This window comes from Orycteropus afer, unplaced genomic scaffold, assembly GCF_000298275.1.
Source record: "Orycteropus afer afer isolate SDZICR_OR568_19922 unplaced genomic scaffold, OryAfe1.0 scaffold00058, whole genome shotgun sequence".
Taxonomy (NCBI): domain Eukaryota; kingdom Metazoa; phylum Chordata; class Mammalia; order Tubulidentata; family Orycteropodidae; genus Orycteropus; species Orycteropus afer.
In genome coordinates this window covers 10384173-10398211 of record NW_006921645.1, presented here as the reverse complement: position 1 = coordinate 10398211, position 14039 = coordinate 10384173, and the positions used below count along the sequence as shown (strand labels likewise).

Here is a 14039-nt window from a genome sequence, read left to right as displayed (position 1 = left end):
CTTCATCCAAGTAAATATGTGGCTACCCTCTAGAAGTGCTTCACCCTCCCCTTCCCATCAAATAATATTTCTTTTTTTGAAACTCTCTTCTTGACTTTACAATATTTGCCCTTTTTTATTTGACTAGTTTTGCTCAGCATGGCCTCTAAGTTCATCCATGTTATGAGATGTTTTGCAGATTCGTTATTGTTCTTTAACATTGTGTAGTGTTCCATTATATGTATATGTACCATAGTTTGTTGATCCATTTCTTTGTTGATGGGCATTTAGGTTGCTTCCATCTTTTTCCTATTGGTACCCACTTTGTAGTACACAATAACCTAGCAAGTTTGCCTTTCCAGAATGTGAACTTCAACTGATTGTTCTCTTTTCAAGCATTTTTCCACTCATCAAATATTTTTTGGATATCTACTGTGTGCCATGCACTCTTCTAGGGGTTTGAGATACATTGCAAGTAGTCTTCACTGACGATGGAGTTCCATTCTGATTACTCCATTGTAAGTCACTTCTGACATAAGTCAAATACCTCATTTTTTTTTCATTATTGCCTTTTATTATCAGTATCTTTGTAAATCCGATCTTTATTTTTCTTTGGGGGTTGGAAACACTACATATAAACTTACAGATATATTTTAACACTGTATGTAGTACATATTACTAATGATAAGATATAAAAAACAAAACAAAACAGAACCCCAGAGGATCATAGGTACAGGTCGTAGTAATTTAGTAACTTGAATTTATCAGAAGCTGGGTACTACCTGCAGTGAACAAAACAAACATCTTTACCCTCACAGAACTCACATTCTAGAGGGGGGAGACATACAGTAAACATAATAGGTAAATGTTACAGTGTGTTAGAAGGTGGGAAGTGCTATAGGGGAAAAAAAAGCAGGGTAAGAAAAATTTTTCTGTTACTTGCAGGATTTAAATATTAATAGGATCATATGCCCTGCTTATAACCAGTATATAGTTAATTATAGACCATGTGAGTGACTTGTATTTTGGTTTATTTTATTTTGTCTCTTGATATCCCTTAATGTTCTTTTTCTGCCAGTTAGTCTGGGGCTACTTCTCTGCTTTTAGTTTTCTTGCCTAATCACTGTTTTTCTTTCAGTATTTAAGTGTTCAACAAGGTCATTGTGAAGTATAAAGAAAGAAATAAACCTGATACAACTTCTTAGTTGCTTAGGGACTAATGATTTATATTTAATGCAAGTAGTTCCCCCTGCTGGCATTACTGGTAAAGGTGACAAAATGCAAGTTTTAGTGGTGATATAAAAAACCATGTGGTGGGTGTGTGAGTGGTTTTTTTTTTTTTTTTCTTTTCCCCTTTTTGTCATAAAGACCTAACAGTTCATGTTTTTATATGTACTTGTTACTTAGATAAATGAAATTATTTAAAAGCATAAGGGATTTGATCTGTTGTTTAAGTACATAATCAGTTAAATATGGATAATGATTATTACCTTGCATTGGTACAGCCTTTAGAACTAGGTTATCAGTCATTTGAAGCTAAAAATATAAAAAACGAAGTTAGTGTTGAAAATATTTTTAACATTCTTACTTCCTTTACTGCCTTTGGAACTTTTACAGGTGAATTACAAATTTAAGTTATAAGTTAAGAGAGTGGATGTTAACTCATAGTGATTTGAGCTAAGAGTTGGTGGTATAACAGCTCTATTTTTGAAGTTTCTGCCTCTGCACTGCTTTGTACTATGCCTTTAGTTGTGTTTGGAAACTAGTAATATTAGAAAAAATATTTTATTTCTAAACTTATGTCTTGAGAACTAAACTAATGATTAGGAATTTTGAGGAGGGATTGAGATGTAACTATTATTCTTTTAAAAACTTCTTGAAGAAAGTTATACTTTGTAATCATTGGTTTTGACATATGATACATGTCTTGTTTTATTTTAATATTGTTAGCTCATGTTTATATTAATCTAAAACTGTTCAAAACATTTTCAGTCTTATTGAATATTTAGCCATTAATTTGCTAATTTTATTAGGTAATTTTAAATGGTTTTCATTTTGCTGATAGTGCATATAATTGTTGATTAAGTACTGATTATTACTTTAGCTGAGGATGTATGTATTTATAAAATGTAGTTGGTTTTTGAGAGAATGAACTTAGCTTTTGTTATCTTTTTCTTTTTGTGTATTAGGCTACTGTGGAGCTGATATCAAGGCCCTGTGCACTGAAGCTGCCCTGATTGCCCTGCGGAGGCGTTATCCCCAGATTTATGCCAGCAGTCATAAGCTGCAGCTGGACGTTTCTTCAATAGTGCTCAGCGCACAAGATTTTTATCATGCAATGCAGAATATTGTGCCTGCTTCCCAACGTGCTGTAATGTCTTCAGGACATGCACTATCCCCCATCATAAGGCCACTGCTGGAAAGAAGCTTCAACAACATCTTAGCAGTCTTGCAAAAAGTGTTTCCTCATGCTGAAATTAGCCAGAGTGACAAGAAAGACGGTATTATAGATTACTTTTTCTATATTGTTGTAATTTAAAAAGTACAAATATAATATAGTGAATTTCTTCATAAGATTATTTTTATGTCACTCTCTTGTATGTGCCATGAGTATAGAAAGTATATTTACTTCACTCACCGTGGTATATTCTAGGCCTGGCATACTATAGGGAGCTCTGGTAGCGTAGTGCCTAAGGCACTTGACTGCTAACCAGAAGGCTGGCGGTTCAAACCCACCAGACACTCCTCGGAAGGAAGGTGGGGCAATCTACTTCCATAATGATACTGCCTTGGAAACCCAAGGAGGGGTTGCTGTGAGTTGGGTCCGACTTGACAGCACATAACAACAACAGTGGCATACTGTAGGTGCCTTGTGAATGTTTGTATAATGAAAAAATACTCTATGTTTGCTCACTCTTGGGACATTCTGCCCATCTTATTTAGGAGTATTATTATTTTTAGAAAAATTATGATAATAGCTTGCATTTGTTATTATAAAACTTTTACATAAATTATCAACAAGGTCATTGGGAAATATAAAGTATAAAGAGATAAATAAACCTAATACAGCTTCTTGAGTTGCTTAGGGACTAATGATTTTTATTTAATCCAAGCGGTTCCCCCTGCTGGCATTATTGGTAAAGGTGACAAAATGCAAATTTTAGTGGTGATACAAAAATACCATGTGGTTAGTTTTTTTTTTTTTTTTTAACTTTTTATTAAACCTTATAATGATTTTATCAAGTAGATACTCCTATTACTTTATTATATAGGAGACTGGAAAATTTGCAAGGTAATTTAGCTTATACAAGGTCACTTATTTAGTAAGTTCCGAGGCCTGCATTCGAACCCAGGGATCATTTGAGAGGCAAGATCAAATATATTTTATTGTTATTGGCAGGGCATTCTGCATTATGCTTTAGAGCTTAGAGACTGGAGTAAGACACAGACTTTGAGAGCAAAAGAGAAGGTAAAAAGCAGTATAACTAAGGGGCTGTAGAAATTTGTAAAAGGGCAAGCTTATTTTGTTGGAGGGGTTCAGGAAGAATTTGTAAGGGAGAGTTTTATGATACACCTTGAAAAATAATTAGGATTTTAATGATGAGAAATAGAAGGTGAGTGTACATTCCAGGTAGATGGAACATTTTGAACAAAGTAATGGAATTGAGAAAGATTGAAGCACATAAGCTAATGGTAAGGAAGTAAATTAGGACTTGGTTTTAGAGGGTCTTGAATTCTAGCCTCAAGTTTGTTGTACTTGGGACCTGAGATAGAAGGCTATCTCTTTAAAAAAAATATCACTCATTTATTTAAAAAAAGTTAAAAATTAGGTTGATATGCTAATCAAAGTAAAGCACATGAACTTTGAAGGGTAAGTAATGTAATTATTTCATTTTCCCCAGTTCCTACCATCTTGTTTGGCACTTAGTAGAAAATTGTTAAATATACTGTCACTAAAAATATATATGGTAGAAATCATGAATATTCAATGAGTTTTATTGACAGTATGCATAGTTTTTTTAAAAAATTTAATTTCTTAGGGAGCTCTGGTAGTGTAGTGCCTAAGGCGCTTGACTGCTAACCAGAAGGCTGGCGGTTCAAAACCACCAGACACTCTTTGGAAGGAAGGTGGGGCAATCTACTTCCGTAGTGATACTGCCTCGGAAACCCAAGGAGGGGTTGCTATGAGTCGGGTCCGACTCGATGGCACATAACAACAACAACAACATAATCAACATGAGGAATCCCTGGAAGGCACACATGGTTAAGTGCTGACTATTAGCTAGAATATGGTGGTTCGGGCCCATCCAGAGATGCCTTGGAAGACAGACCTGGCAGTCTGCTTCCGAAAGATCATAGCCTTGAAAACCCTGTGGAGCAGTTCTACTGCATGAGTTGAAGATGATTTGACAGCACCCAACAACAATAGCAGTGTACTCATGTGAAACACCATGAGTCTTAAATTTGGCAAATAGAAGGTAGAACAGATATTTTATTGAGTGTCTATGATCTAAGCACAATAACAAATTGTACATTTCTTGTCTCTCATTTTCTTAAAATATATATTTTTCCCCCAAATTTCTCAATGTTTTTAAAGCTGTCCTCTTTAGCAAATCATAAAAATTTCACCTTCCTGTCTGAAATATTATGATAGCCTTTTATCTTCATTTGAGAATTGCCATTTTGCCATTTTATGGTATTATTATCTATGTTTTTTTTTTTTTTTTTTTAATTTTTATTGTGATGTGGGTGAAAGTTTACAGTGCAAATTCACTTTCCATGTAGCGGCTCACATACACTTTTTGTCTCGTGATATTGAGTACAATTCACCACAATGCAACAGCTCCCCTCCCATTTCCTCCCCATAGTTACCTTTTCCCTGTGCCCTTTCCTCTCATGCACTCCTGCCTCCCAAGATGTCTCCCTGTGGATACACAGCCCTTGTATTCTCCCATGATTGATCTCTCCAAGGAGTGTATCTACGTATTGTAAATGTTCAGCTTATATGCCTGTCTTTTGTTTAGCTGGAAGCCACAGGAGTGGGTTCCATTCCAGACCTAAAGGGCAACTAGGGGCCAAAGTCTCAGTGGTTCTATTAGGCTCTATCTGACCAGCAAACCTGGTGCTCTTTTTTTTTTTCAATGATTTTGAGTTTTGTTACACATTGTTCTCCCATTTATCCAAGATCTCCTACATAGATCCCCCTCCGAGTGGTTGACAGTGGTAGCCAGGTACCATCTAGTTCTTCTGGTCTCATAGTCATTCAGGGTGAGGATCTCATGGTGACCAGTTGCTTGGACTAATTGTTTCCATGTATCTTTGGTTTTCTTCATTCTTATTTGCTCTGGATGAGGGGAGTCCATCGTTGCATCTAGATGGCTGCTTGCAAGCTTTTAAGATGCCAGTCACTACTCGCCAAAGTAGGATGTGGAACAGTGTTTTTGTGTAGTATGTTATACCAGTTGAGTTTGATGTACTCCACGACTATGGTCCTGAGCCCACAGGTCCAACTATTCACTCCCTCCAGGTAGCTGGCTGTGGCCAAGAAGTGATGACAACCATGTCCTTGTCAGCTCTACTTTATACCTGGGAATTCTTATAGAACATACCAATACACTTGTGGAAATATTGTCTGCCAGCCCTATACATACATGGTCTTGGGCATACTCCCCTCTGCATGTACATTGCTAATAATTCAGCATATCCATCCATCTAGCTGCCTATATATCAATGTTTGCCTTCACTGACAACACAATACTATATGTGCAAAAAGGTTCTCTTTGTTGTCTGTACCTCCCGCGCACCTCTCTATATCTTCCTATACCTCAGTGCCATCAAATGTGATTACTCACATTTGGTATATTGCCCTTCTCTTCACCCAAATCAATACTTGTCTCTACCTATCTAACAATGTTCTCCTCTTCCCTCCTCATCCCGGTAACCAACAATGAAAATTAACTTCCATATATAAACCTTGACTCTTTTCAATAACAGACTAATACAATATTTGCCCTTCTGTGATTGACTTATTTCACTCAACATAATGTCCTCCAAGTTCATCCATGTTATGCGGTGTTTTGCCGATTCTATGTCAGTCTTTAAGGTTGCATAGTATTCCATTGTGTGTATGTACCATAGTTTGGTTATGCATTCTTCTGTTGATGAGCATGTAGGTTGTTTCCATCTTTTTGCTATTGTGCTGCAATGAACATGGGTGTGCATATATCTGTTCTTGTCTTGGCTCTCACTTCTTTAGGATATATACTTAGTAATGGAGTTGCTGGGTCAAATGGTGTTTCTAATTCCAACTTTTTAAGGATTTTTCATACTGCTTTCCACAGTGGTTGTATCTTTCTACAGTCCTACCAGCAGTGTATGAGAGTCCCAATCTCCACATCCTCACCAGCATTTGTTATTTTCTGTCTTGTTGAACTTTGCTACTAGTGCTGGGGCAAGATGGTATCTCGTCGCTTTGATTTGCATCTCTCTAATGGCTAATGATCGTGAGCATTTTTTCATTTGTTTGTTGGCTGCCTGAGTATCTCTTTGGTGAAGTGTCTATTCATGTCTTCTGCCCATTTTTTAATTAGAGTATTTGTCTTTTTGTTGTTGATGTGTTGGAGTTCTCTATAAATTCTACAGTTAAGTCCCTTGTTAGATTTGTCATTGCTGAATATTTTTTCCCAATCTTTAGGTTCTCTTTTGACTCTTTTGGAGAAGTCTTTGAAAGCACATAAAAATTTAATTTTTAGAAGGTCCCATTCATCTGATTTGTCTTCTGCTCTTTGTGCATTTTGGGTTATGTATCTATGTGTTCTTATAATTATTTTCCTAAGTATAAAGTATGCTTTAGTTCTGATTTTTTTTAAGTTAATGACATGTACCAGTGGATAAGATAAACCAAATCTTATTTTCATTATTAATATGTTTGAATATTTATTTAATATGTTTAAATATTCTGGTTAATTTTGGTTTTTAATTTTTTTCTTAGACATATTCTGTCCTTGTTAGGAAATTGTATTGATTATTCTGGTTATTTTTGGGCTATAATATTTTTCTGTGACAGGTTTCCTTTCTTATGAAATTATAAACCAAAACCAAATCAAACCCATTGCCATTGAGTCACTTCTGACTCATGGCAATCCTCATTGGGTTTCCAAGGTTGTAAATCTTTATGGAAATGGATTGCCTTATATTCTCCCTCTGAGCAGCTGGTGGGTTTGCACTGCTGATGTTCTGGTCAACAGCCAAATGTTTTACTACACCATCAGAGCTCCTTATAAACTTATAAAAGATATTAAAATTATTTTCCAGATTAATTCTTAAAATATCAGTTGTATTAAGTCTAATTGGCCATTGAGATCTATATTTACTGCATGGTTAAATATCTCACTTTAGAAAAACTTCCGTTTTTGTTCTTTATTTTTTGGGGAGGATGTGAGTTCTGTCCATCTTAATTCTCCCCTGAATCTACTACACATGTAGTATTGCTTTTTATTTGAATGAATTGGCACCTGCTATATGCATATGCGGGAGCTCTCGTAGCATAGTGGCTAAGGCACTTGACTGCTAACCAGAAGGCTGGTGGTTCAAACCCACCAGCCACTCCTCGGAAGGAAGATGGGGCAAGCTACTTCCGTAGTGATACTGCCTTGGAAACGCAAGGAGGGGTCTCTATGAGTTGGGTCCGACTTGATGGCACACAACAACAACAACAACAACAAATGCATATGCAGGAGCTCTGGTAGCGTAGTGCCTAAAGCATTTGACTGCTAACCAGAAGGCTAGTGGTTCAAACCCACCAGCCACTCCTCGGAAGGAAGGTGGGGCAATCTACTTCTGTAGTGATACCGCCTCGAAACCCAAGGAGGGGTTGCTATGAGTTGGGTCCGACTCGACAGCACATAACAACAACCACAACATATGCATGCATGAGATAAAACTATTAATATACTTAAAGATGTATGCCAGGTACATTTTTAAGTATTATGCTATCAGGATTTTAGTTGCATTTAGTCTATTGAACAGGAACTTAGGAGCCATATATATCAAATACTACTTGAATAGTGTATTTTTAAGATTGGCTTTGTTTTGACTGAATTTTTGACTCCATCTTAACAGGACTAGGTTTTTCTTGAAAAGGTTTGTATGTATCAGTGTGTGTACCATTGGAAAATAAAGGTCAGTTTATTCCTTGTTCTTGCTTTTGTAAGAACTAGTCGTGAGTCAGCTACCCCATTTGACCCAAATATCTTTTATAAAATGGACTCATTGGCCAAAATTAAACAGAGTTTTAGTAAGTATGTAGTAAAAATTTTGGTAGTTCCACTCTTTTCCAGGGTTGTTGCAATTAGTCGATGAAGTGTACATCTTAAGTAGATAGCCTATAAAGGTGAAACGATTAACATTAGCTTCATTTGTAAAGTGTTCAAAATACCTTAGTTTGTCAGTTTGCCTAGTAAATCTGTACTATGTGATGAATAATTTGTTACTTTTCCTTGGGATTCTTTTTTTTTTTTTTTTTTAACAGATATAGAAGCTCTACTTTTAGATGATAGTGAAGATGAGAATACTTTATCAATTTTTGAGACCAGTTGTCACTCAGGATCACCAAAGAAACAGTCATCAGCTGCTGCTGTACATAAACCCTACCTTCATTTTACAATGTGAGTATTTTATGTTCAGTTTCTTTCAACTTAGAAACTGATATTTGCTATTTTACAGCTGAATTATAGTACAGTTGTTTTTTTTTTTTTTTTAGTTGTAACCTTGGGAACATTATTTCTGTTTTTCTGTTGTTTGGACAAGTTTTCCCAATTCTAGAAAAGTGTATATACTTTTTGCTGTGGTAATAGTTTGTTGATTAACTACTTCATATTTTGTTTCCCTGAATCAGGAGAATATTACTACGGTTTATTGTTTAGATGTTTTTAAAATGTGATTGTGGGATATTTGTTGTTGTTGGGGCATGGGGATGGCAGAGAAGAATTACCCTGAGAAAGTCAAACTTTGTCATCCGCAATTTTATTGCTTTTTCATTTAAATTAAAATGGACAGAAATGACATACCAAGATCTAAGACTACTGTAAGTTACAGGAAGTTTCAGATGGTAATATAGGTACTGTAAAGAGGTTTTGATTTAGAATTTAGAAATTGCTCAGTAATTAAACAGATAATTTCTGATTCTGTAAAACCTCATTAATTTTTATTTCCCTAATTTGGAATTTATGGTTATTCTATTTAAATTTACCTTTTCATTATCTGTATTAAAGCAGCTTTTCCTGTGTCCTTAATGGGAAAGCAATTTTAGTGTAAATGTAATTTTAAATTACAAGACCAAATTAAAATACTAACAACATCATCACTTGCATTTACAAAAGCAGCAAGATAGTTAAAGGGCCGTAATGCTTCAGTTAGTAGGTCTAATCACATTTCTATTAGAAGAGGCTGGATTGTGTGTACTTTTAAGTAATTTTTCTTTAGAGATATTTTGAACAAATTTAAATCTTCAACTTGAACTGAAGTTTCCCCCCATGTGTTTTCAGTTTCATAAGAGCTTCTTGTCAATAAAGGATATAGAAATAGATTTTTACATTAGAAAACTTCACGCTCTATTTTGAATTAGATGATTTATTAAGAATGTTTTCTACCATTGATTTAATGTATGTCACTTATATGGATGGCTCATTTTGTTTTAGCTTTGCTAAAGGGATTGATTTAATTTGTTTCTTTTGCTTATGTTTTTCTAGTTTATTGATTTAATAGTGACTTTCATTTGATAGTAAAGACAGCTGTATCCTAGAACAAAATGTTTTCATTTTGATAATATTCTAATATTCATTCATTTATCCTTTTAGTCACCTACCCACACATTCATCCAATTTTAATGTGTTTACTGTATGCCAAGTATTGTACTAGTTGCTGAGAAGATAAGCATGAGTAAGGTAAAACATAGTTTTTACCGTGAAGATGTTCACACTAGTGGGAGTGACTGACCCGTTATGATGCAGCTAAAATGCTATGAAGCAGAATTAAGAAACTTCCATTGGGGAGCCCAGAAAAACTTCACTGAAGACATAGTGATATTTGCTGACTTTCTGAGTATGAAGTGATGGGAGTTAGCATTTGAGTGCTTATCCAAACTAGACATTATGCTAGATCTATAGACTTGGTGCTTTATAAACGTGAGTACCTATAACCCTCCCAATAATCCTACAGCATTTTTGATACCATTATTTTATAGATGAGGAAAGTGAAGCACAAAGAATTACCCATGATCATGCTGTTAGCAGGTGTAGAGCCAGACTCTGTGCTGTTTTATTTCATTGGATAATTTTCTTTCTATTATACTGGTGGTTTCCAAATTGATTTCTGAGCTTAATAGGTAGAGAGGGAATTGCATTGCTTCTTTGAGTAATTTGGGCCAATATAATTTTTTCACATTCTCCAATGATGAACATATACTTTAGAATAAAGACCTTTAATAAGGGCTATACATGGTTTGTTGATTGATTTGGTTTGTTTTTCTGTTTGAACATCATATCTTAGTATGCCCACTTGAAGCAAATAAGATTCTAGGTAAGTAGAAAGCGTGAACTTAATGCTTGGCTCTAGTCACATTAGCTGGACCGTTGCTGGCAGGTTTTTTTGCTGGGAAGAGTCTCCTTAAAATGATGTTGAAAACTTCTTTCAGATTTGAAATGAAATAGAAATCAAGATAATTAGAGCCTTCCAATCTGATAAAGAAATCTTATGTTGGAAAAATAATTTTCTTTTTACTTTATATTACCAAAAAGGGATTAGAACCACAGCTTTTCCAAATAAAAGTAGCTTTTTTTTTTTTTCTGATGAGAAATGTGATTATGCTGTAGAAAATTCAAATAATAAAGAAGAAAATAAAAATTAAAGCTCTCGCACCTGAAGGTAATCTTTGTTAGATTTCTGGTGACCCCCCCATCCATATTCTCTCTATGCATATAGACAGATCTGTACATTATGAAATTGTATCTTCCTATACTGTCGTTAGGAGCTCTGGTGGCGTAGTGCCCAAGGCATTTGACTGCTAACCAGAAGGCTGGCGGTTCAAACCACCAGCCACTCCTCGGAAGGAAGGTTGGGCAATCTACTTCTGTAGTGATATTGCCTCGGGAATTCAAGGAGGGGTCACTATAAGGAGTGGTCGCTGTGAGTCGAATTCAACTCAACGGCAGTGTGATTGGTTATTTTTGGTTTTCTGTTTTCCGAACATGGAAAACATGACGTGTACAAAGTAAGCAAACTTTAGTGCCACCATTCTCTCTTCTAGGAGCATTCTGGTTGTATTTTTTTCTAAGATTGACTTGTTTCTTCTTTTGGCAGTCCAGGGTGCATTCAGTATTTTTTGCCGACTCCACAGTTCTAATGTATGAATTCTTCTTCTGTCTTTTTCATTGTCCACCTTTCTCATGCCTGTGAGGTAATTGGAAAGACCATTGCTTGGATTAAATACACCTTAGTCATCAAAGGGTTTCTTTGCTATTCATAAGGTTTTCAAAGAAACCCACAGATCTTTCAGCATATAAGTTAATGTGATCCCTCTTTCTTGGTCTACACTTTATTTTGAATGGCACCACCACCATCTATTCATGTGTCCTGGCTAAAATTAGACATCATCCTAAATGCCTTTTTTTTTCCCCCTCTTCTGTGTCCAGTCAATGACCAAGTCTTACTGATAATCCCTTTCCCATACTGGGCTAGAGTTGTCTTCCCAAAACATGTATCTGGTTATGTCACTCCTCTTAAGTAGCTTAATGCTTCCCATTGCCTTCAATAGAAATTCCAAACTTTTTATTTTTTTAATTGTGATTTGGGTGAAAATTTACAGAGCAAATTCACTTCCCATGGAGCAGTTTACAATACTTTATCTCATGACATTGACTACAATTCACCACAAAGCAACAGCTCCCCTCCCACTTCCTCCCCATAGTTACCTCTTCCCTGTGTCCATCCCTCCATGCACTCCTGTCCCCTGAGCTGCCTCCCTCTGCATAAACAGCCCTTCTTTCTCTGATTATTGTTCTCTCCAAGGAGCGTATCTACCTCAGGTAAATGGTCAACTCATATGCCTATCTTTTGTTTGGCTGGGAGGCCACAGATGTGGATTAAATTCCAGACCTGAAGGGCAGCTAGGGACCATAGTCTAAGTGGTTCCACCAGGCTCTATCAGACCAGAAAATCTGGGTCCCCCCCTTTTTGTTTTCCCCCAAATGATTTTTGAGTTTTGTTCCACATTGTTCTCCCTCTCTATCCAGGATCTCCTACAAAGATCCCCCTCTGAGTGGTTGACAGTGGTAGCCGGGTGCCATCTAGTTCTTCTGGTCTCGTAGTTGTATAGGCTGTGGATCACATGGTGTACCCGTTGCTAGGACTAATTGTTTCCATGAATTTGGTTTTCTTCATTCTTCTTTGTTCTGGACGAGGAGAGACCCATCATTGCATCTAGATGGCTGCTTGCAGGCTTTTAAGATCCCAGTCGCTAGTCGCCAAAGTAGGAGGTGGAACAATGTTTTGTGTAGTATGTTATGCCAGTTGACCTTGAGGTCCCCTGTGACTATGGTCCCAAGCCCACAGGTTCAAAAACTCGCTCCCTCTGGGTAGGTGGTTGTGACCAAGCAGTGACTACAACCTTGTCCCTTGTCAGCTCTGCTATATATCTGGGAATTCTTACAGAACATACAGATACACTTGTAGAACCATTGTCTGCCCACTCTATACATGGCCTTGGGTACACTCCCTGCTGCACAGACATACCATTCAGCGTGTCCACCCATATACCCGTGTTTGCCTTCACTGACAACGCAGTAATATATGTACGAAAGGATTCATCTTTGTTGTCTACACCTTCCATGTACCTCTCTATGTCTTCCTCAATGCTGCCATGTTGATCACTCACATTTGGTACATTGCCCTTCTCTTCACCCAAATCAATACTTATCTCCATCTATCTAACAGTGTTCTTTTCCCTCCCCTCCAACCACTGGTAACCAACAAAGACAATTTCCTTCCATATATAAACCGTTCCTTGAATTTTACATTAATGGACTAATACAATGTTTGTCCTTCTGTGATTGACTTACGTCACTCAGCATAATGTCCTCCAAGTTTATCCATGTTATGCAGTGTTTTGCAGATTCTAGGTTATTCTTTAGGGTTGCATAGTATTCCATTGTGTGTATGTACCATAGTTGGTTATCCATTCCTCAGTTGATGGACACCTAGTTTGTTTCCATCTGTTGGCTATTGTAAATAGTGCTGTGATGAACATGGGTATGCATATGTCTGTTCTTGTCATGGCTCTCACTTCTTTAGAATACATACCTAGTAGTGGAATGGCTGGATCTAATGGTATTTCTAATTCCAACTTTTTCAGGAATTGCCATACTGCTTTCCACAATGGTTGTACCATTTTACAGTCCTTCCAGTAGTGATGGAGAGTCCCAATCTCTCCACATCCTCACCAGCATTTGTTATTTTCTGTCTTGTTCAACTTTGCTGCTAGTGCTGAAGCAAGATAGTATCCCATTATTGTTTTGATTTGCATCTCTCTAATGGCTTATGATCGTGAGCATTTCTTCATGTGTTTGTTGGCCACCTGAATATCCTCCTTGGTGAAGTGTCTATTCATGTCTTCTGCCCATTTTTTAATTGGATTATTTGTCTTTTTGTTACTGAGGTGTTGGAGTTTTCTGTAAATTCTAGAGATAAGTCCCTTGTCAGATATGTCATTGCCACATATTTTTTCCCAACCTGTAGGTTCTCTTTTGACTGAAGTCTTTGGTAACACATAAAAATTTAATTTTTAAAAGGTCCCATTCATTTAGTTTCTCTTCTGCTGTTTGTGCATTTTGGGTTAAGCTTGATAGTCTATTTATGCCATATATTGTTGTTGTTGTTGTTTGCCGTCGAGTCGGCCCCGACTCATAGCCACCCCTCCTTGGGTTTCCGAGGCAGTATCACTACGGAAGTAGGATTGCCCAACCTTCCTTCTGAGGAGTGACTGGTGGGTTTGAACCGCCAGCCTT

At 36.7% G+C, this 14039-nt stretch overlaps 1 protein-coding gene across 1 annotated transcript in view; it reads left to right on the top strand.

The window, feature by feature from the left end:
* ATAD2B (ATPase family AAA domain containing 2B) overlaps positions 1-14039 on the top strand; it is a 262920-nt gene that overhangs the window by 143301 nt on the left and 105580 nt on the right. Inside the window, exons 16-17 of the mRNA XM_007939264.2 lie at positions 2169-2480; positions 8510-8645. Of these exons, the coding sequence (XP_007937455.1) occupies positions 2169-2480; positions 8510-8645 (448 nt within the window). The remainder of the gene's footprint in view (positions 1-2168; positions 2481-8509; positions 8646-14039) is intronic.